At 42.7% G+C, this 25,260-nt stretch overlaps 1 protein-coding gene across 3 annotated transcripts in view; it reads right to left on the reverse strand.

Moving 5' to 3' along the window:
• Positions 1 to 11,687: 11,687 nt before the first annotated feature.
• tp63 (tumor protein p63) overlaps positions 11,688 to 25,260 on the reverse strand; it is an 84,031-nt gene continuing 70,458 nt past the window's right edge. For 2 of the 3 annotated variants that reach the window (XM_078564407.1, XM_078564408.1), the window contains 4 exons: positions 19,617 to 19,765; positions 18,491 to 18,632; positions 15,492 to 15,585; positions 11,688 to 14,346 (listed from right to left, as the gene is read on the reverse strand). In XM_078564407.1, the coding sequence (XP_078420533.1) occupies positions 14,050 to 14,346; positions 15,492 to 15,585; positions 18,491 to 18,632; positions 19,617 to 19,765 (682 nt within the window). In that variant the 3' untranslated portion in view covers positions 11,688 to 14,049. Of the gene's footprint in view, positions 14,347 to 15,491; positions 15,586 to 18,483; positions 18,633 to 19,616; positions 19,766 to 25,260 lie in introns of all 3 variants that reach the window. The other variant, XM_078564410.1, reaches the window with a different exon arrangement.

The raw sequence follows: 25,260 nt of genomic DNA on the forward strand, positions 1-25,260 counted from the left end.
GGCATGTTGTCAAAACAGTGCAGAACTTGATCAAGGCAGCCATTCAGACATCAGGTCAAGTTAAATGAAGTGCACAATATAGATGAGCCAGAAGTTACTGAGGCTGATGTTTATTCCCTACACAATCTGAAGGCCAGGAAAACTGAACCAATCACTGTTACCCTTCAAGTAATTGGAAAGCCTCTGGTCATGGGGATGGATACAGCAGCATTGACCACAGTGTTGGGAGAACACATCTTTAAACACCTTAGAGAAGGTACCCAGCCATTGAGTCTGGAGAAAACTGCTGCCCAGTTAAAAACATATACTGGAGAAGCAGTACAGGTAAAAGGCATCACCTCTGTCCCTGTATCATACAGACAACAGACAGCTCAGCTGCCAGTAGTTGCTGTAACAGGATTAAGACCTAGACTTCTGGGCCGTGATTGGTTGAAAGAAATCAAACTGAACTGGTCAGAATTTTTTCAGATCAGGACTGGAGGAATTCCAGAGTTGCTGGAAAAGTATGACAGAGTATTCCAAGATGAGTGGGGGAAAATCAAAGATCTACAAGCTGAAATATACATGGACCCTGAGGCAACATCCCGGTTTTTTAAGGCAAGACCTGTGCCTTACACCCTCAAGGGAAAGGTAGATGTGGAACTATGTTGTCTGGAGAAGTTAGGAACAATACAGCCAGTCCAATTTACAGAATGGGCAGCACCCATTGTCCCTGGGCTAAAACCAGACCAAACCATTCACATCTGCGGGGATTATAAATTAACAGTAAACAAGGCTGCAAAATTAGACAAATGCCCAATACCAAAGATTGAAGATCTGTAGGCTAAACTCGCAGGAGGAAGATCCTACACTTAACTGGACAAGAGTCAGGTGTATCAACAGCTCGAGTTGGACACGTCAAGAAGTTATGTCACCGTAAACACACACAAGGGCCTGTATCAATATACATGCCTACCCTTCAATGTGTCCTCGGCCTGTGGGATTTTCCGGAGAACCATGGAAAGCTTACTATGAGGACTTCTCCGAGTTATAGTGTACCTGGATCAGAGGGTCCACAGAGGCAGAACATGCTGCAAACCTGGGAGAGGTTCTGGAGATTTTGGAGGCTGGCGTTTGTTTAAAAAAAGAAAACTGCTCTTTCCAAGCAAAGGAAGTTACATGTCTGAGTCATTAAGTGGATGCCGAAGGGCTGCATCCACCCACTAGAGGAGAAAGTCAGGGCAATCGAGGAAGTGCCCTCTCCTAACAAGCTCAAGTCTTTTTTGGGCATGGTAAATTATTATGGTCGCTTCTTGCCAAATCTATCAACAGCGTTAGCCCCTTTACATTTATAATTGAAGAAGAACCACAGATGGCCCTGGAAGGCACAGCAAGAGGAAGCCTTCACAAGAGTCAAGAAGCTTTTCCGTGTGTCGTGTCTGCTAGTGCACTATGACCGGTCGAAGGAATTGATACTCACTGTGATGCATCTCCCTTCGGAGTGGGAGCGGTATTGACACACAAGTTGGGGGATGGATCTGAAAGACTGACAGGATATGTATCCAGAACCCTTTCTGCAGCTGAGAAAGGACACTAGCAAATTGAAAAAGAGGGATTATCTGTCATATTTGGGTTAAAAAGTTCCATCAATATTTGCACGGTTGACATTTCACCATAGGGTCAGATCACAAACCACAGTTAGGATTGTTTAGTGAAGAAGAGGCAAGCCCACTGACAGCCTCAGCTAGAACACAAAGATGGGCATATGAGTATACTTTTACCACCATCCGGGTGTGCATATAGCAAATGCAAATGCCCTCAGTCGCACCCCCTTTGCCAGGCGGTATTGTTATGATCTCCAGCTGAAGTTACCACTGGACAAACTTGATCCCAGAGAGTGGAACCCAGCTGATAGGTCCTAACTTTTATTTGTTTGTCTAGATACATGGAGAGTAGCTACTGAACAGAGTCACAGGAGTCAGCTGATGAACTTCTGACAAAAGAGTAATGAACTATGTTACAATTCTCCTTCACCCACAACTATATCTTTTACAGATATATACAGATTTTGTAAGGATAACACAAGTTACAAAAGCTATCTTATACTCTAATGTTCATGGTAAGTACACAGTCCATGTACCAATAAGCACCTGTGGTCAGACATGCCACACTCTGAAACCAAGTGACAGATGTCACCTGAACCAGATGCTATGGATCTCTCCTCAACTCCCCCCAGACACTTGTCACACTGTGAGCCAATTGGTTTCATTGCACTCTGTCTTTCACACGAAGGTTTCCAATCTTCACTCTCGAAGAACTTGTTTTGGAATCTTCTCCCAATCCGATGCTTTCTCTCAGACGCCTTCCGCAAATGTTTACCTCCAGGGTTTTGAGCTCTCCTTCCGATGTTCCTCTTCCCTGGGTCACCACATGAATTCAAGTTGTCTTCTGCACACTGTCTCTCACCAGCTCAGCCGCCAACAGTACACCATTGCTTCACATACCCATTGCAAAGAATTACACACCATCGGTTGTCTCTTTGGATCTTCTTGCCTCTTGCAAACTTTTCTCATTTTAAATGTGCTTTCTGCAGCACTTTTCTCTTAAATCTGAAGCTTGGAGCCTTTCCCTCTGCCTTTCACTCTTAACTTCATTAACAGGACCTTTTCCAGGTTCCTGTCCTTCCTTTGATTAAAAGGTCTGCTTGGGACTTACTGCTTGGGTCTTACCCCGGTTTCTGCCTCAGTCTTTTGGTCTTGGGACCTTTTGGTTCTTTTGGGAAATTTGCAGCTCTCTGTCCCTGTGTCCAGTCTCTCTAGGGTCTTGGCTTCAAACTGAACTTAAAATTACTGTTTCTTCAGTTTTTTTGTGTGTGTCTGTGCGAGGGACCTGCCTCTCTGGACCCCTGTTGCTAGGCAACAGCCAGTTTTCTACTGTTGTGTTTGTTTAATTTCTCTTTAGGAGTCATAAAACTCATGAGAAATGCAGGCACCTTTTAAAGTGAAACTAAACCTCAGTTTGACCTTTCTTAACATACAGATACAGAAATGCAAATCAAACTTAAACATTAAAACTAAAACGCTTTCCCAGCACTCACAAACACCAATATAACTTACTTAAACTACCTCTATTTCCTAACAGTAGTACACATGTTCCAGTACCTCAAGAGGTAGTATTAGTGTTAAATTTCCTGGACTCCTCACCAGTCTGCATGAGGCAGATAAAGAAGTGGACAAATTGGTATCTAATTTCAGCAAGGGTCCATGAACAAGTATTACAAGGATGGGCAAATGCACAAGTCTCTGAAGAATTAAAACAATTCTTTGCACATAGATCTGAACTGAGTTGTCAAGATGGCATCTTGCTATGGGGAGCAAGAGTCATTATCCCTTTGCAAGGAAGAGAACCATTATTGGAAGAATTTCATAGTGCACATTTCAAAAATGAAGATGCTCGCACAAAGTTATATCTGGTGGCCAGGTATAGACAGAGATATGGAAAAAATGGTGAAACACGGTCTCCAGTGCCAGCAACAGCAGAAGTTGCCCGTTTCAGCTCCACTGCATCTGTGGGAGTGTCCTGGTTGACCCTGAGTTGGACTGCATATAGACTATGTAGGTCCATTTCTAGGTACCATGTTTCTGGTCATTATCGATGCACTTTCCAAACGGATGGACGTGTTTGAAGTGAGGTCACCAACATTGTCTGCAACCACTGAAAAACTGCGCCAGAGTTTCAGTGTTCATGGTTTACCTGAAGTTATTGTGTCAGACAACCGGCTTTCACTAGCACTGAATTCCAAAGATCCATGAACCTAAATGGGATTAAACACATCTGAACAGCACCGTATCATCCCCCGTCCAATGGGTTATCAGAAAGAGCCATACAAACCTTTAAAACATGCATGAGCTGACAGAGGGAATGTTGGAAACACAAATTTCAAGATTCCTGTTCAGCTATTGCACAACTCCTCATGCAGCCACTGGTTTAACACCTTCAGAATTGTTAATGAAGCACTGACTTTGTACGGGATTGAGTCAAGTATTCCCTAATTTAGAGGAGATGGTGGAGAGAAAGCAGAGTAGTCAGAAAGTGAATCTTGACGTTCACAGTAAAGGTTGAGAGTTTACGGTGGGGGAGAGAGTTTTTGTACGAAATTTTGTAACTGGATCGAGATGGGTCCCTGGTACAATCGACTCAGAAACAGGACCTTTATCAGATCAAAGTGGAAAACAGGATTGTTAGGGAAACACATGGATCATCTCAGAAGTCGGGAAACCTTCCATCAACCAGTTAATCCACCTGAGATCAAAGTCAAAACTTCGACACAAGGTGCCAGATCGACAAAGAATAGACATACCTGATGTCTCTGTTGAAGTAAATAGTTCTGAACTGCCAGTGTCTAGGGATGTCCCTGAAGCTGCAGTTCCTGTGCAAGTCGATCCAATGGAAGAACCTCCATTTGTAGAGTTGCGACTCTCTACCCAAATCCGAAAACCTCCTCAAAGACTAAATTTATAATGGCATGAACTGTATATAATTGTATATAATATGGGTTAAGATGGTTTGTAAATAAGAGGGTAAAACAAAATTAAAGGGGGAGGAATGTAGTAATTGTAACAAACCATTTCTTACTGTTATGGGGATCATGTGACTGTACAGACCAATCAGCCCTCATTGCGGGGAATCTTAGGGGCGGAGATTTTTAGCTTTGGTCTTGGAACAAGCTTGTAGCCTCATCAGGAGTCTATAAATAAAGTTTACTGTTTCTTACAAGAAACTAGCCCTGCGTTCCAAGTTTATTACAGCTTCCATGTTCTTTTGACTAGGCATCTTTCAAGTGCTTTGGACAACTTTCCTACATTAAAGTTACACATTTATGTTGCACTTTTATCATTGTCACCCCAATTCAATTCACAGTTAATCTGTGTAAAGGTCCAACAGCCAACTATGTGAAATATATTTTAAATGTACATACAACATATATTAAAATAATAAACAGTCATTTTCAGCACAGGCAACCATTCAGCCTAGAGTCCATGCTGGATTTCCTTGGAGTAATCCAGTCAGTCCCATTCTCCTGCTCAGTCCTGTAACCTGCAGCTTTATTTCCTTCAAGTGCTCATCTAATTTCCTTTTAAAATTATTGATCATTTCTGCTTCCACCACCCTTATAGGCAACAAGTTCCAGGTCATTATTATTTGCTGTGAAAAGTTCTTCCTCACATTCCCCCTGCAGCTCTTGCCTAAAACCGTAAATCCGTGTCCACTAGTCCTTCTACTATCAGCCAATGGGACAGCTTTCTTTGTCTACCTTATCTAAACCTGTGAAAATCTTTCACAACTCTATCAAATTTTCTCTCAATCTCCTTTGCTCCAAGGGCAACACCAGCTTCTCCAACATAACCTTGTAGCTAAAATCACACACCATATGCTTTGCAAACTATTCACTAAATATGTCCTACCACCTTTAAAGATCTATGCACCAAACCCCCAGTCCCTCTGCCTCTGCACTCTCTTTAGAACTGTGTCATTAAGTCTGTATTGCCTCTCATCTCTTCTACCAAAATACATCACCTCACACTTCTCTACATTCTCCATTTTCTACTTGTCTGCCCATTCTCCTAGCCTATCTGTGTTATGTTGCACACGCTTCATACTGTTTGCCACTCCTCCAAGTTTGGTATCATCAGCGAATTTCAGACCATAAGACACAAGAGAAGTTGGCCATTCAGCCCATCGAGTCTGCTCTGCCAATGAGATCATGACTGATCTCATAACCCTTAACTCCACTTTCCTGCCTTTTCCCCATAAACCTTGATTCCCTTACTGATTAAAAATCTGTCTATCTCAGCCTTGAATATACTTAACAACCCAGCCTCTAGAGCCCTCTGTGGTAAAGAATTTCACAGATTCACTACAATCAGAGAAGAAATTCCTCCTCATCTCTGTTTTAAATGGGTGACCTCTTACTCTGAGATTATGCCCTCTGATCCTAGGCTCTCCCACAAGGGGAAACAACCTCTCAGCATCTATCCTGTCAAGCACCCTAAGAATCTTGTGTGTTTCATTAAAGTCACCTCTCATTCTTCTGAACTGCAATGAGCACAGGCACAACCTACTCAACCTCTTCTCGTAAGAAAATCCCTCCATACCCGGAATCAAACGAGTGAATCTTCTTTGGACTGCTTCCAATGCCAGTATATCTTTCCTTAGATAAGAGGATCAAAACTGTTCACTATATTCTAGGTGTGGTCTAACTCGTGCTTTGTATTGTTTTAGCAAGGCTTCCTCATCTTTATACTCCATTCCATTTGCTTTCACTCTTGTCTGCTGAACTCGTATGTTAGCTTTTTGGGATTCATGCACGAGGACTCCCAAATCCATCTGTGCTGTAGCTTTCTGCAGTCTTTCTCCCTTTTAAATAATATTCAGCTTCTCTATTTTTCCTGCCAAAGTGCATAGCCTCACATTTTCCTACATTATATTCCATCTGCCAAGTTTTTCTCCACTCAATTAACTTGTCTATATCGCTCTGTAGACTGTGCCATCCTCACCACGTGCCTTCCCACCTATTTTTGTGTCATCCACAAACTTGGCGATAGTACATTCACTTTCCTCATCCAAGTAATGAATATATATGGTAAATAATTGTGGCCCCAGCACTGATCACTGTGGCATTCCACGAGTAACAGGCTGCCATCCTGAAAATGCCCCCCTTATTCTAACTCTGTCTTCTATTAGTTAGCCAATCCTCTATCCATGCTAATATACTAACTCAACACCATGGGCTCTTATCTTAAGTAGCCTTATGTGCGGTACCTTAACCAACGCCTTTTGGAAATCCAAATATATTACATCTACTGGTTCCCCTTTATCTACCCTGCTTGTTACCTTCTCAAAGAATTCTAATAAATTTGTCAGGCATGATTTCCCCTTCATGAAGCCATGCTAACTCTGCTTGATTATATTATGCATTGCTAAATGCTCTGCTATTACATCTTTTATAATGGGCTCCAACATTTTCCCAATGACGGATGTTAAGCTAACTGGCCTGTAGTTACCTGTTTTTGTCTTCCTCTCTTTTTGAATAAGGGTGTTGTTACATTGGCAGTTTTCCAATCCTTTGGGACTTTTGCAGAATCTAAGGATTCTTGGAAAATTACTACCAGTGCATCCACTATTTGTGTAGCTACTTCCGTTAATATCCTAGGATGCAACCCATCAGGTCCAGGGGACTTATTAGCCTTTAGCCCCATTAGTTTCCCTAGTACTTTTTCTCTACTGATAGTTATTGTATTTATTTCCTCCCCCCTCCTTTTGCCCCTTGATTATTTAATATTTTTGGAATGCTATTAGTGTCTTCTACTGAAGACTGATGCAAAGTATTTATTCAACTCCTCTGCCATTTCCTGGCTCCCCATTATTATTTCCCCAGCCTCATTCTCTAAGGGGCCTATATTCACTTTGGTGTCTCTCTTCCTATTTATATATTTAAAGAAGCTCTTACTGTCCGTTTTAACATTACTTGCTAGTTCATTCTCAAAGTTTATTTTCTCCCCCTTTAATATATTTTTGGTCATCTTTTGTTGGTTTTTAAAACTTTCCCAATCCTCTGGCTTACCACAAATCTTTGCCACATTGTATGTTTTTTCATTCAATTTGATATTATCCTTAACTTCCTTGGTTAACCATGGTTGGTATATCCCCTTCCTAGAATCCTCCTTCCTCACTGGGATATATCTTTGTTGAATCTTGAACTATTTTCTTAAACATCTGCCATTGCTCATCAACCATCTTTTCTGCTAAACTCCTTTCCCAGTCCACTCCGGCTAACTTGCCCTCATTCCTTTGTAATGACCCTTATTTAAGTTTAGCACAGTTGTTTCCGACCCGAGTTTCTCATTCTCAAACTGAATGCTAAATTCCACCATGTTATGGTCACTGTTTCCTAGGGGATCTTTTATTCTGAGGTCATTTATTAAAGCTGCCTCATTACACATTACCAGATCCAAAATAGCCTGATCCCTGGTTGGATCCACAACATATTATTCTAGGAAACTGTCACGAATACACTCTATGAATTCTTGCTCGTGGCTACCTCTGCCAATTTGATATTTCCAATCTACATGAAGATTAAAGTAACCCATGATTAATCTACTGCCTTTTTTTTACATGCCCTCATTATATCTTGAGTTATTCTCTGTCCTACAGTATAGCTACTGTTAGGGGCCTATAGACTACTCCCGCCGGTGTCTTCTTCCCCTTGTTATTTCTTACCTCCACCCACATGGATTCTACATCTTCCGATCCAAGATCATTTTTTGCTATTGTACTGATTCCGTCTCGTACTAACAAAGCTACCCCACCACCCTTTCCTTCCTGCCTGTCCTTTCGAAAAGTCACATACCCCTGAACCTCTATTTGTGCCATTAATTCATTCCGAATACTACATGCATTCAAGTAAAGAGCCATTAATTTTGCCTTTTTCCATTTTTTCCCCTTTTGACCCTATTTGATACTTTTTTTTATGTTTGTACACTCTGTCCCTTCCTGTCACACTCTGGGTATCATCACCTAAATAGCTGCCCTGCAAGGCTGCTATATCTTCTTGCTTTGTAAGCCTACTTACCCCCACCCCGCCCCCTCCAGAAAGCTCCCCCCCACCCTATTTATTTTCAAGCCCTCCCAAAGCCCTAGTTATTCGATTCACCAGGACACTGGTCCTAGCACAGTTCATCCCACCGGAACAGCTCCCTTCTACCCCAATACTGGTACCAGTGCCCCATGAACTGAAACCCGTTCCTCCCACACCAATCTTTGAGCCACGGAGTTAACTCCTTGACTTTATTTACCCTATGCCAGTTTGCCCGTGGCTCAGGTAGTAATTCCGAGATTATTACCTTGGAGGTTCTGCTTTTTAATGTAGCTCCTAACTGTTCAAATTCTTTCAGCAGAATCTCCTTTCTAATCCTATCAATGTTGTTGGTACCAACATGGACGACTGGATCCCTCCCCTCCCACTCCAAGTTCCTCTCCAGCCCTGAGGAGATGTCCTTAACCCTGGCACTGGGCAGGCAGCACAGCCTTTGGGATTCTCATTCACGGCTGCAGAGAGTAGTATCTATCCCCCTATATTGTCCCCCACTGCTACTACGTTCCTATTTCTTCCCCACACTTGAATGGCTCCCTGTATCACGGTCAGTTTGCTCATTCTCCCTGCAGTCCCGGCTCTTGTCCACACAGCTTGCAAGAACCTCGTAACTGTTGTACAGTTGCAGGGGCAGAGGCTCCTTGAACGCTACCCACTGGGTCCCCATACCTGCTTCACCTGCAGTCACACCCTCCTGTCCCTGATCACAGGACAAATTGGAATGACCTAATCTGAGGGGTGTGACCGTCACCTGAAGCAATGTATCCAGGTAACTTTCCCCCTCCCTGATGTGACGCAATGTCTGCAGCTCAGGCTCCAGCTCCTTAACTCGGGTCCGAAGTTCCTCGAGCTGCAAACAATTACTACAGATGTGTTTGCTCTGGATCACCTTGGTGTCCAGCAGCTCCCACATGCTGCAGCAGCAACACATTATTTTGAAATTTCACTCTGTATTCTAAGATCCAAGTCATGTGTATATATAGCAAAAAGCGCAGTGGGCCCAACACTGACCACTGGGGAATGTCACTGTCTACCAGTCTGAAAAATAATCATTACCATGACTCGTGACGTGTTGGGAAAGGCACTTTTTGCAAATGTTGTGGTGGACTTTTTAAAACCAAGTCAGTCTGTCCCAGTGGAGTTAAAATCTCATCTGAAGAATGGCACCTCTGCCAGTCTAAACTAAGCTCTCTATTTCACATATACTCATGTTGATTGGCAGAGGAGTTCTCTCTAAACTGTGAACTAGGAGACCCTACCATGTTTGTACCCAGTGTCAAACCCAAGCAGCCCAAGGCCAGGTAATGCAAAGCTTTTAAACTCTCTACCTTGCCAAAACGATTGGGGAGGTCATTTTGCAATGTTTTCCACATCTATGGTTGAGGATGGGTGAGTTTCAGGTGGAGGACATAAGGTTTAATGAGGTGAAAATTCAAATGACACTCATGGGAACCAGAACTCTTGAGAAATTTTTAATTGGATGCTTAATACTGCAAGAAAATGAAGGAGCTGTGGTGGTACTTTATACAGAAGGAACTCTAAAGTGCATCAAATCCAACAGTGGCAGCAGATTTACACTGAATTGAAATATAGGTGCTGATTCCAAATAGTACAAATCTGCCAGCGCCCTGGTCTGCTGCCCCCTTCTCTCAGATTACTGCTGTTGTGAACACAGTTTATCTTGTGAAACACTCCAAATAAAGTCAATATCCATCTTACACCAGGCCTTGAGGTTATCTGTTTGCAAGCATACTTTGCTGTCCCAGGCAGTGCTGATGTGTCACTGAACAATGAAAACTTGCATTTATTCTGCCTTGGCCCAATCTCCAGAGATTGTAATCATTGAGTGACAGTGCTCTGCCAGTGTTGGTGCACACATAGTTTGACTAAGTTATAGTAATGATTTATGCCACCTTAAACATTATGTATATTTATTTCTAAAAAAGATTCACAAAATGCTCCAATGATTTATATACAGCAATGTGAAATGAAGACTGACCGGCTATTTTATTACTCTCTCATCCCATTACAGACAAACTCCCAGTTAAAAATTTTAATACAACCCATTTTAATATCTGCACAACGTTGAACTCTATCAAAGCCACAAAAATATGTTCTTAGAAGAGACTTTTGTTCTTTTTCTCTCTGATTGCACAGAATACATTTCAAATACATTCATGGGAAAACCTACAGGTGCTTCTGATAGTGCTTTATTTCTGCAATCATATCGGACAGGGAGCAGCGAAGTCCATAGTGGGGCAGTGTTGAGGGACGCTAAGATACTTGCACACCCTGCCCTGTGTGAAATATTATTTCCTATTCTTCCCTTTTGTTAATTTTCTGACTTCCTCTCAAATTTCATACAGTTCCAGCAGCCAGACTGGTCTGTGACATCTTGCCCAGTCTGCAGGAGTGAGCCCAGAGTATGAGTACTGGCAGGTTGTTTGACCACAGTGGGTGGGGGGGGGAGCAGAGGATATCAGAACTGAGCAAGGAGTCACCAGATAAAAGCAAAATACTGCGGATGCTGGAAATCTAGAACAAAAACAAAAATACCTGGAAAAGTTCAGCAGGTCTGACGGCATCTGCGGAGAAGGATACAGTTGACGTTTCGAGTCCGTATGACCCTTCAGCAGAACTAAGACATATAGAAATGAGATGAAATATAAGCTAGAAGGGGGTGGGACAGGAGAGCTCGCCAGGAGTCCAGTTATAGGTGGAGGCCAGGAAGAGACTGCCAAAGATGTCATAGACAAAAGGACAAAGGGGTGTTGACGGTGATGATATTATCTAAAGGATGTGCTAATGGGGACATTATGGGAAGCAAGCTAGTGGCAGACGGCCACCTGCACGAGGGCCATCTGTACCTTGCTCGTCCTGCTTGCTTCCCTTAATGTCCCCATTAGCACATTCCTTAGATAACATCACCACCGTCAACACCCCTTTGTCCTTTTGTCTATGACATCTTTGGCAGTCTCTTCCTGGCCTCCACCTATCACTGGCCCCCTATCGAACTCTCCTGTCCCACCCCCTTCTACCAGCTTATATTTCATCTCATTTCTAAATGTCTTAGTTCTGCTGAAGGGTCATACGGACTCGAAACGTTAACTGTATCCCTCTCCACAGATGCCGTCAGACCTGCTGAGTTTTTCCAGGTAATTTTGTTTTTGTTCAAGGAGTCACCAGATATTGGTTTCTGAACAGGAACCGCTCTACACGGATTATGCCAAAATTTTATGAGATTTTAGAACTCTTTTGAAGTGCAATAAAATTGAAGGCAGCAAAAAGAGGGATAAAAAGCAAAAGTGTCTCTGTTTGTCTGATTGTGGCTGCTAAACCCTAATTCACAGTTTGAGAGGAATTTCAATAACCTGAACCTCCTCAGCCAATAGCACCAAGCTGTTTGGAGTTCACCTGCAGGACAGCCTCAGTCGCTGTAGCAAAATACCAAGAGATGAATATAAAATAAAATGTTGAAATCTAGGACTCATACGTGAAACGGATTTACATACAGTAACGCACAGGCTACCCCAGAACCAGGTTCAAGTGGAGAAACAGAATGCTGCAGTGTGCAAACAGTCATGATACAAGTGGTGGCTTCAGTCGGCTCTAACTTCTCCCACCCCCACCCCTTCCACCAAATGAAAGTAGGCTTTAACTGGATGACAATGGTACAAAACTGGCAGTCACTTGTAGCTCTTCCAACTGGGTGTCTGGCTACCAGTGCCCTCAGAAAGCCCAATTATGATGCTGCCACTTCCTAGTGCGGTTTACTGGGTAGCTATTGACCACTTAATTTAACAGTGTAACCTCTAACCATCCAGGTTGAACTTTTCCCTCCATTTACATATTGTGCATGATATGAACTCTATACATTGATGGTTTATACAGGCATCATCAGTGAGGCAGTGAAAGTGATGCACAGCATGAAGATTCTAAACACCTCACCTGAATCACAAAGCCAGTATACAATTTGTCACGTAAAGCTTTGAATTTCCTTACAAGGATAAAATTGTCATGAGTGAAAACAGGAAAGTCCGAGGAGAATGGAATTCTTTTACAATTGCGGACATGATTAGGGAGAAACCTTTTGAATGGCTTCAGGCCCAGATTCCAGCTAATGTCACATGCAATTGAAGGAGTGGTCTATGCTCCCCAGTGAAGTAGTTGAAACCTAACACCAATCTAGCGTTCCTTCAGAGTGTGGCCAGCCCCACCAGGATCAGTACAATTTCACACATGCAACATCCTGCAAATGAAATGCACAAAGTTGAGATGGATCTCAATATAAAATTCTGAAAAATTATAAAATTTGTTATCAGCGATTGACATGAAGCATTTTTCCCCCCTTTTAAATTTGAAGCTAACCTCACAACACAATTGTCAGTCAGGGCTGTACTCGTGAGCTTATACATCACAGCTTTGTAAGCGAAAGGGTTGACACCCCAACTTGAACTAACCGAGAACTGCATTCATTCAGCAGAGGTGAGCGTTTTCAGTGATCCAGGGTATGTTGGCGTTGGGTCGTCACATTGTCAACTCACATTGCCCTGTCTGGCCTGATCACTGAGCTTATACAAGTTCAGTCAAAATCAAGTGCTTGCTGGGGTCACTCTTTGGAACAGAGGCACAGTTCGGCAACCTGGACTCATAAGTGACCAGTGGCCAGGAACAAAATGGCAGTTTTGGTAGCAAATGTTTTAAAAGACAAACTATTTACTGAATCTAAATTAATTAAGGGTCCAAAGACCCATTTCCATGAGCTGAAATTATATGCCAGGCTGGGTGGTGGTAACTTGATGCTTAGCATAGTCACCACCATTAATAACAGAAAACAATGGCACTAATTACTGTCCTCCTCACAGAGGCTGGTTGCTACTGTCATAGTGACTGCTAGTGCCATCTCACCACTCCTGACATCAGCCCAGGCTGTGGAATACCAAGTGCTGTTTCTGAAGTGCAAGATAATTAGGGATAGAGTGAGGAAGGAGGTATAACACCACCAAAAAGGTGCATGTCAATTCACCTTCCTCACTCGCTCTGTACTTCCTCACGCTCTCACACATCCTTCTGCAATTGCAGATCCAATGCAAAAAAAATATACCATGGATTAGAATGATCCTCTCTAAACAGGAAGAGATGCATAAATATGGCAGTTACAAATCCCATATAGCCCCTCAAGCACCCTATAAGCTTTGATACAGCTACCATAAATGGGCAGTTGGGCTTAAGACAACAAAAATAGTAAAATAAAGACACAAAACAAAGTTGAGTAAGTGCAACCAATTTGAACACGAGTGAAATACTCAAAGTATAGATGCTTTGTTCTGACAGTGTCCCCTCGTATTGTTGTCATCAGTAGATATTTTTGGAACATTGTCTTTTGTGGTTTGATGTGGTCATGCCTCCAGCCCACTTCACTCGCCCTCCTCCTTGATCCGCTGTTTGCTGCGGCGTCCGTCCACGTCAAACCCAAAATCGTTCCAATCATCGCGGGGGGGGAAGGAGATGGTCTGGCGCAGGGTGAAACGGACGGCGTCAATTACCCGCTCACCACGCGTCTCATTCTGGGAGCCCATGCTGGCGGTGGAGGCACTGCTTGTGTTCCGCAAAAGCTGTGGGGGGTTTGTGAAGTCAAGGGTCTGCCTGTGGTCCAATATTCCTTTCCAGATGGCATGTCGGTACTGCTCAGGGATCTTAAGGCTGATCAGATCCTAATGACAATATAAAAAGGGAGGGTTTTCGTTACCTAGAGACAGTGAATCACCAATCATTTTACCAGTTCACACTCCTGAAATGGAACTTTGTGTGGTGACAGTGCAGGCTGGAAATTCAGCTAAGTGCGTCTGAGATTTTCCATCTATTACTCACTGTCCATTAGGAGCACAAACTTGGTTAGCTATCCCTTAGAAAACTTTGCAAAGCTTCAACTATGAAATAGTGGAAAAAAAAACAATTATGACCAATTCTTTTAATGAATTTAATCGTGAGTTTTGCTATTTATGGCTCAGCCCTGGACACCCTGATCACAACCACAGGCTGGGACTATCCTCCCTTCCTTAAAGAGATATTAGTGAATCAGTTGAGCTTTCATGACAATCTGACAGCTTCATCTCACCTTTACTAACACCACAACTGGCCCAATGTATTAAATTCAATTTCACAATTTTTGACGGTAAGATTTGAATACAGACCCCTTCATTACAATAACCACTGCATTACCCGCCATACACCTAGAGTTTAACTCCAGGAGTTAGGAAACTCCGCCCCAGTATGCAGTATTTCACTGACCACTTTTTTGCATATCTAATCCTTCTAATATATACTGAGTAGTTCCAGCATTTTCTGTTTACATCCCCTCAAACACACAGCTAGTGGGTTGAGACTCTCTCAACCATCAAACAAATCAAAAGAAAAACATGGACCATTCTCTACCTTGTCCAAGGAAACTAAAATTACCAGGGGCAGATTTTCCTGCTCCAAAGACTGTTGGGTCAGCTCAGGGAGGGGTGGGGGAGGGAGGGAGGGGAGGCAGCAACCCCTGGTTACTGTCCATTCGTTTAAACAAAGGATAGATGGGTGGAGCTCCCTAGAAACCGTATGCTGCTTCTACCCTGATGTTCACCTCCCACTGGGATCCAATAGTTGCAGGAATAGGGAAATAAATGCCTTAAGTTTTTTTTAAAGCTGACTTAAATATTTGTTATTATCTTTTCCACTCAAAGTCTATGGCATTGAGGACTTCATACAGACCCACATGTGGCACGGTTTGGTATTTCCACCAGTGTGATGGTTTCTATGAAGATATGATGAGTGCTGGAGAGATCAGAAAAATGAACTGGGAGGGGAAACTACTTACATCCATGGTAAAATGCTCGATCTGGTAAATATTCATCAACCCCTGGGTGGTGAAATACTCCAAACACGACGCACAGCCGGCCCTCGTCAGAAAGCTGCAAGTAGAGGTGGGGGCAATGGTCAGCACTGAACTCTGCTCAGGATCACAACTCTTTCAGGCAACTAAGAGATATAGACTGACTATATAAATTATCAAGGCAAGAAAACACAAAAGATTTAAAGTTCTTATACACGTGTCTAAGAGGACTGGCATTTAAACATTGCCTTTTACAAACTCAGTGCGTCCCAAATAGCTGTACAACATATCAATGGCTTTTGAGGTGTAGTCACTGTTGTAATGTGGGGAATGCAGCAGCCAATTTCTGTACAGTGAGCTCCCACAAACAGCTCTGTGATAATGATCAGATAATCTGTTTTTGTGATGTCGATTGAGGGATAAATATTGGCCCTAGGAAGAAATCCGCTACTCATTTCCAAAATAGTGCCCTGACATTTGGCACATTTACATCAGGGTGCAGACAAGGCCCTGGTTTAACATCTCATCTGAAAGACAACCCCTCTGACAATGCAGCACTCCTTCGGTACTGCACTGGGCATGCCAGCATGGATTATGTGCTCAAGCATCTGGAGTGGGGCTTGAACCCACGACCTTCTGACTCAAAGGTGAGAGAGCAGCAGGCTATTCAACCGCAGGGAGAATTTCAGTTGATCCAGACTCTCATTTTCAGCAGGGGTTCCAGTTTGGCAATGGGGAGCTGGACCCCTGGTTAATTCTTCCCTCTCACAGTCCAGGAGTAATTGGGCCAGTTACAGCACTCCTACCACTGCCTTAGCTAAGATCAGTTAACTCTGCATAGCCCAGGGATTCTGCAACCTCCTGGTCTGTGTAGATCAGTTCTGCACCCTTCCCTCGAAACTTTGCCACAAAGAAATAGCATGTACAGTTGAAATTTACAACATCCCTTTAAGTGCTCAGCAGTTTTTCATAACATGAATAATTTGAAGAGGATTAATTTACAGTGAAGCTGGTCTCTTCAGTCCAGATTCATATATTTAAGAGTTACAGTCACGAATACATGTAGTGTATTTGGATTTCCAGGAGGCATTCAATAAGGTGCCACATAAAAAATTATTGCACAAGATAGGAGCTTACGGTATTGGGAGTAATGTATTAGCATGGATTGAGGACTGGTTAACACACAGAAGACAGAGAGTCGGGATTAATGGGACTTATTCAGGTTGGAAAGACGTAACTAGTGGAGTGCCACAAGGATCAGTCTTAGGGCCTCAATTATTTACTATCTATATTAATGACTTGGAGGAGGGAGCAGAGTGTAATGTATCCAAATTCGTTGACAATACAAAAATAAGTGGGAGGGCATGGTGTGATGTGGACATAAGGAATCTGCAAGGGGATATAGAGACAGGCTGAGTGAGTGGGCAAAAGCTTGGCAGATGGAGTTTAATGTAGGAAAGTGTGAGGTCATGTATTTTAGTAGAAAAATTCAAAAGGCAGACTATTATTTAAATGGAGAGAGATAGGCTCCAAAAAAGTGCAGCGCAGAGGGATCTGGGTGTTCTTGTGCATGAAACACAAAAAGTTAGCATGCAGGTACTGCAAATAATTAAGGCGGCAAATGGAATTTTGGCCTGTATTGTTAGGGGGTTGGAGTTTAAAAATAGGGAAGTCTTGTTACAACTGTACAGGGTGTTGGTGAGGCCACACCTGGAGTCCTATTCTCAATTTTGGTCCCTGTGTTTAAGGAAGGATATACTGGCATTGGAGGCAGTTCAAAAGAGATTCACTAGGCTGATTCCTGGGATGAAGGGGTTGGCTTATTAAGAATGGCTGAACAGGTTAGGCCTTTATTCATTAGAGTTTAGAAGAATGAGAACATACAATATTCTGAGGGGGCTTGACAGGGTAGATGTTGAGAAGATGCTTCCACTAGTGGGGGAATCTCGAACTAGGGGACATAGTTACAGAATAAGGGGGCACTCATTTAAAACTGAGATGTGAAGGAATTTCTTCTCTCAGAGGGTATTGAATGTCTGGAATTCTCTACTCCAGAGAGTTGTGAACGCTAGATCACTGAAAGTATTTAAAGAGGAGGTAGACAGATTTTTGAAATATCAGGGAGATGAGGGCTATGAGGAGCTGGCACGAAAAGAGGAGTTGAGGCCTGGGGCAGATCAGCCATGATCTTATTGAATAGTGGAGCAGGCTTGAGGGGCTGAATGGCCTACTCCTGCTCCTATTTCTTATGTTCTTATGAATAGGCTGCAACTTAAAAGGCACAGGAACAAAGTGACAATAAAACAGATAAAAAGCAATTAATCAAAAAATTATTACATAGATTAGATTTACTTCTGGGGTGCAGTGGGTGGTGGTTGTGGGGGCGGGGGGTGAAACTTGTGCCTTTGTGGGTTGGATGTGAGCTATGCAGACTCCGGTTGGAAGAGATTTTTTTGTACTTTAATACTTTGTTTATACACTAATTCGCAAATATTTCCAGTTAGAAAACATATCTTGGGGTGCTGATTTGCGATTCATTCGCCAATAAAGCAACAATTCTGAGAACAGCAATTCCAACACATCAGGTCCCACAAAATTCAACCAGGGTTATGCAGTTGGCAAGAAATGTGAGTGTAAATAGGGCTGGTTTATCAGGGCTCAGGGATCGCATTGGTGTACGGTCTCCGGTTTGAATACCCTGAAAGATCAGAACATAGGCTTCTTGTAAGAGTAAATGCAAGGCTGCTTGAGGCCAGTGAAAACCCAAGACATAGTCTTTGTGATGTTCACAGTTCAGGAGATGACCTAGAGCTCATCACGTTAAAAAGTAAATCTATATTCAGATTTCACTGTGAGATTAATCCAATTGGGAAACAAATTGATGGTTTGGAATATCACAAGCAAGGATTGCTTTGTGGCACTACAAAGATCCACTCTATGTAAACTAGTTCTAAAAAGAAAGTAATCTAATCACCACCTCTGACCTGGAGATACTGTTGTCAGACGGATAAGGCGGAGGAGGCGTGCAGTGCGAAGTCGATGCCATTGGTGAAGGCAATCCCTGCGTGGGACTCAACCCGTTCATGTCTCCGTTCATCTGCATCGGGACATTCATCATCTGAGGGACTGAGGAAGCAAAAGAATTGATCAGAATCATCCTTCATCCCACTTCCAAGCAGCTTTATGTTCAAGATAATCCACCCATCCAGCCCACCACAGCCTCTGCATCACACTGTGCACTCATACAACAAATGTGACCTGGACTGGGTATGGGCAAATTTAATTCGTTTCCTTTCCACCAGGAGATAACTGAATGCAGGATCATTATGAGAGGGAAGTGCACTCGTGATACCTGGCTGGTACTCATGAGCTACCATGTTAACACATGTTGCAGAGTTTGTAGAAAGTGGGGCGCAGCACACCTCCTGCAACTTTTTATATTATACATTAGCTAAGTCACCATATGAAAACGAAGATGGCTGACAGATGGAGTGTTGATTTATTTGCTGGGGTTACTTTGATTCTCCATCTTATCCAATTATTTCCCAGTTTTTCCAGACAGGTGCACGAGACAAGCAGTTTTTAGATAAAGCCCTCTGGATACAATTACCCAATCTCTCCTCTGCTCCACTTCCTCTTCGTACAATTAGTGACAGTGACAGAAACTGGTCCTGGGGAAAATCAAATAGCAACCAGGTTGCTCTGGCCCTAGCTTTTGTTATCAAGATCCCTGGGTCACCGGCTATGGCATTAAGGTTGGAGGGTAAAGGAGATGTTCAGGCTACACCAAGCCTGGGCTTTAGTTTAGAGTAGATTATGGTGAGGAGCAAAGACTAGGAACGAGAAGAAGTTCCACTGTTTTAAGAGTAGGAAATGGTACATTAAGTTTTGATTTCAGGGCTGTGAGGATGTGCAGGATTTTCAGCTTAGCAAGAAACAATGATTGGAGTACTGCTAATGAGGAAAGAAAGAAGAAAGGTTGCAAGAGATTAGATGAAGGATCACCCATCACATAAGCATGAGCCCAAAATGTAGAATAGTCTTTCCAGGTAAGAGAGTAGTGAAGTATTGGATGAAGTCATGCTTTCTAAGTGTCTCCTAGGTTCTTACCCATACTTCCTGGCATGGGGGCTTGTGTGAGTGCATTCCGCTGTGGGCTGATGAGCTGGCTGACAGATGGCAATTTGTTCCCCATGGTGGCCATTTTATTCATTGGAGGTGGAGAGGGCCCAAAGGACTGCTGTGATTGCATCGATGGCCTGAAAAAGAGAAATGGCAAAATAGTTCAAATGCAGACCTTATTTTAAAATAACACCCACCACTTCCCCAAAGTGTTATTAATACACAAATTCACCAACATACCAGTAAATCTAGTTACATTATTGGAGAAATCACAGCAATGTGAGGTGTCACTCAGCCCTTTGTGTCTGTGCGGGTGCTGGCTCTCTTTAGAGCTATTCACTATAATCCCATTTCACTGCTCTGCCTCATATCCTTCAAAATTTATCCTCACATTTGTACGGTTCCCCCTTGAATATGAGGACTGACTTGACTTCAACAGGCCCTGTTAAAAACAGATTCCACACTCTACAGCCCTTTGCAATGAAACCATTCCTCCAACCTTCCCTTCAGGCTTCCAGCGCTAATTCTGAGTTGTGTCTCTGTCTACTGATTCACTGCTCGATGCAGCTCCTGACTGACCCACTGCTGTGTAGACAATGCAAAGCCCAAGGTCATCTTTCCAATGGGAATTGGAATACACCTGCTCTACTTGTTTATAACAGTTGCTACAGTTGAAGTTGAGCTTGCAAATATTTAAAGAAGTCTTGCATTTTATTAGAGTTTCAGACACGGTTACATACCATTAAATTACTGAGATGTCAACAGATGTCACAACCATTTTGCAAACTCACAGGATTGAGGTGAAAGACAAATTAATTGGTTTTAGTAATAATGTTGGTTGGGCATGAATATTGCCTCAGGACATTGGGCAGAATGAGGAAGAGCATGGGCATGCCATGGGATTGCTACCTGAACAGGAACCTCGATATAACTTCTCAATAAAGACGACACCTCCAGCATTGCAGCACTTCCTCTCTAAATGCTGAATGCAAGTCATGGAAAGGGGCGCAAACCCACAAATTTCTTACTTAGTCAGAAGTTCTGCTGGGGTTTCTAGTCCTGAATGGTATCCAGCAACTCCTGTTGCTTGCAGACTCTTGGTGAAGAGAGGACGAGGTTCTGCTCTAATATCCCTGCCCCCAAAGCCACAGTCACAGATGGTCAGGTGGCTAATGAACTGCCTGGGAAATTGCATTCTAGAAATGAGTCAACATCTTCAGCAGCAACGGGAGGGTTGAAAGATGCATATAAACACATGATAAGTGTTTTTTTCATTTCAGCTTTTACTAAATTTATTGATTAACAACCTCTCTGGTATGCCCAACCTCACAACTGTGCTGCTGAAATTTGTACATAAACATTTTAGACACTGTTCAGTGGCTTCCTTTTCAGATAAATGCTTGTTCCCCATCCTGTACTTCTCATAAAATGATTTAATGATTTGCTACTGAGGACTGTGCAGCTGCTTCCCTACAACAATGCAACCAAGAAACACTTCACACAAGCTCCAGTTGCCGGATTTATTTAAAAGATCAAGTACAGGTTTCAGCATCAATCCAGCAGGTACACAATTACCCCATACTGAAAAACAGTCAAAAAGACCAGCTTAAAAAAAAACACAGAACACCTTCACAGAGGAACTCATCTGGCCAGCAGCAACCAGGCGACACAACATTTCAGAGGTTTGATTCTATAGTTGTGCCAGCCAAGGGAAGGAAAAAGATTGCACATAACAAATGTAGAGGTTCAGGTAAATAGTCTCTGGGACAACATGACTTCCAGTGCAATGACTGAGATTCTGCAAACAGTACTGCATATAATTGTACCACACCTTTGGTGATGGGAAACTTCAGAAACAAGGCAAGCAGATGACTGCAAGATTTATTAGGTTCATTCTTTTTTAATTGTGGGTGAACACCCTTTATTTTTACTTCCAATCCTATAGCCCAGTCAATGGGAGTAGGAGTGTATCCCTGCCCAGGACAATGCTCCGTTTGCCTTCACTCCAAAAGGGGGAGCTGCACACACAGCTGAGTGTGACAGCTGGGACAGGGCTATCGGGCCAGAACCTGCTCAAGAGCCACTGTACATGGTGCTTTTGAAATGCTGAAGGGGTAAAACTAGACACCTTTTGATGCAGTCTTCATGAGCTCACCTCTAAATTGGTGCGAGTCAAACCTCTCTGCGGGGGACCCCTTGCAAATATCAAGACACTCCTGAGAACACTGTTCCATCTTCAGAAAAGCAGCATTAACTAGCCAGGGGATAACAGCTGCAGAAAATGTAGAGTGTGCAGAAGTACCTAGTGATAAATCAACAAGTAGAGGGGAACTAAAAGATCTGGATCATGGAATTACTGCTCTCCTGTTAGACCCAGTCTGAGTCGGACATCAAACTAAATATCTCAGACTCCCGCTGTCTTCCCTAAAGCTTTGAAAAACCATGCTGCACAGAGGTTCCAGTCTGAAGATTCCTTAATGCTCAATACTAGCTGAACAAAGGAGCTATGCAGGGTCACAGCCAGAGGGACAGATCAGTACTCATGATTTATATTAAAAATGGGCGGATTTCCCAATAACATGAGGAAAATGTTACTGAATGGTATATTTTAGAGGAAGATGTTAGACTAGATCAGGGAGGGGAAAATAAAGAGAAATTAAAAACTAATAAAAAGTGCAGCCAACTGCTTGATGTCATCACTAACATTATTTTGTAACATATGTCTCAGTTCATGCATAATGTGCAATAAAATCAAAAAATATGTACAATAGAATTGGAATCTCTGACACAAGGCCAGCTCATGTCTCCTCACATCACACATGATGACATAGATATAGTCACCCATCACACAATGTGTCTCAGATAACAGGACAGGATCTGTTGTCAGTGTGGAACTGGCGTGAAGTGGAACCACAATCTTTCCTATTCTGTAGCTCACTACTTGGCCACTCTGCTTAAGGTATTGGGCAAAAACCACGACTGAGCCCAAGTGGCTCAGTTCACTGCATATGGTCCCAGATTCCAGCATTGGGGTTCTCAACATTTGGATCTCACCACTGGTGCCTTTAGCTGGGTTGAGTGAAAAATGATAATGCTAAGAAATCATCAGAGAACACAGTAATTTCTTAGACTGTTATCATATTTAAAATAAATCATGAATCTAACTGCAAACTTTCCCTAAACCCAACTCCCCAATTATACCCCTCTCCCGTTTTCCTGAGACCAATGATTCAGATTAGGATACAGTTCCACTGGTGCCCATTCCAAGTGACCATTCTTCACATGAGGTTGGATGGTGCGAGTATGATTCAGTATGGCTCATACTGAGTATGACCCGGTGTATCCCCGAGTCTGTGTGGGTCAGTATAACTCAGTACCATATTGTGTACACCCGGGTGTGTGCGGGTCAGTATAACTCAGTATCATACTATACACCCATGTCTGTGCGGGTCAGTATAACTCAGTACCATACTATACACCCGAATCTATGCGGGTCAGTATAACTCAGTATCATACTATACACCCGAGTCTATGCGGGTCAGTATAACTCAGTATCATACGGTGCATTTACCCATTATCTGGTTTCTTCCCAAATTCAGAGGAATCAACCTATATTTATTGTTTCCCTCTTTTGTTTAAACAGAGCTGGTCCCCTCGATGATATCATGGGTTCAATAATGCTGTGGGTCCAAACTGCAATCCACTCGATATCATGGATTCTATTCTAGATAATTCTAGAAGGATTGCTGAAATTCAGCATCATGATATGAATAGAATGGGATTACCAACTTAAAACATGGCAATACAATTGGAAGGTTACTTCAATAGTCAGGATTTCAAAGCTTACTGCAATAGAGGATTACTTAGGAATTTACCCGGAAAGACTCCGAAACAAGACCACAATACATCTGTCCTTGATCTGACTGAGTTATATAGCTGCAGTACACTACCCATACTTCAATACTGGGTAAAACATTAAAATACATGCTTAGTTCATGAAATAATTTCCTGAAAGATTCTCTCCTGTTGTCTATAAACAGTGTGCAAATATCAGCTACTTTTGGTTCAAAAGCATTCATTTCTCACCAATTTGTGCAAAGAAAAAGCAGATTGTTGAAGAATTATAAAGCACAAGGTGGATGGGGTTCACTTGGGTGTTCTTTGTCTGTGTCACTTCATATTAATATGCTCTTTAATTCTCGGACAAAAATCCAATATACATGTCAAAATACTATATTCTTCAAGTTTTGGTTTTTCTCTGGTCTGCATTTTAAATAACTAAACAGGTCTGAAAACAGAGCAAGAACCCTATAATTTGTCTAGGTTCTTCTGCAGGCATCATTCCAGACTCTTCTCATGAAAGGGAGCACTTCTTTTTTGACCTAGTTTATTTACTTAGTTCCTCTCTCAGCTTGAACTACAGACGAGGTACAATGTGTCGTGGTCATGGTACTGGACTAGTGATCAGGAGATTGATTGTTCAACCCTCAGCCAGCAAATTTGGTCATTTCTGGATTGGCAACAGGAGGGGAAAAAACAATGACTATGAGAAATTGAACAGGATCACTCATGTCCTTCAGGGAGCAGCGCCTGCCATCCTTACCTGGCCTGCCCTACACTACTCCCGCATGCCAGGCTTGGCTTTTCAAGCCACATTTATTATTCTCCCCTGACGAAATCAATTCCAAACAAGACTGGTAGCTTTAGACAGCAAAACATTACACATTCTTTTTCTTTCCACAGGAGAGGAGATTTGATGGAGGTATTCAAAATCATGAAGGGTCTGGATAGAGCAGATAGGCAGAAACTGTTCCCATTGGTGGAAGGATTGAGAATCAGCGGAGACAGATTTAAGGTAATTGGCAAAAGAAGCAATAGCGACATGAAGAGAAACTTTTTCACACTGAGTGATTGGGATCTGGAATGCAGAGTATATGGTGGAGAAAGGGTCAATTGAGGCATCCAAGAGGGAATTGAATTATCAGAAAAGGAACACTGTGCAGAGCTATGGGAAGAAGGTAGGGGAGTGGGACTAAGTGAATTGCTCCTTCAGAGGGCCAGCACAAACATGGGCCGAACAGCCTCCTTCTGTACTATAGCCAGTGTGTGATTCTATGAGTAGAGTTACATTATTAATATAGGCCATCATACTAAACCAGGGATGCTGTAATCAGTAGAGATGAAACAAAGATCATGCCAAAATGGCACTCCCTCATACACACTGGACTTTATACCTATCAATTGTTACCGCTTATATTCCTTGATTTCAAATTCCCACTCTAGCTCACACTTGGGAATATTTAGTGCAGGGAACCATTTTGCCAGACTAGGCTGCTACACAGGGGAAGAACGAATAACCTGGGAATGCAGTTTTCCCTTCTGCTTTTAAAACCTTCCCGTCCAGAAGATGGGCACCAACCGATTCCTCACAGCTGCTCATAAATCCAACTGTGCACACATTGTTATCTTGTTTTCCTGCAACATCTTCCTTACACAACATGCCTTAGACATCTTCCCTATCCCTTAATATAATTTAATGCTGGGATACATGAGAAACATTGACTTAGTGGCTGCTACGGTAAGCCAATCTGGGGAGAGCCCTCCTCCTGACCAAACTAGATAACTAACTTGC

The sequence above is a fragment of the Cetorhinus maximus genome, chromosome 19, assembly GCF_964194155.1.
Source record: "Cetorhinus maximus chromosome 19, sCetMax3.hap1.1, whole genome shotgun sequence".
In the NCBI taxonomy this organism is placed as follows: domain Eukaryota; kingdom Metazoa; phylum Chordata; class Chondrichthyes; order Lamniformes; family Cetorhinidae; genus Cetorhinus; species Cetorhinus maximus.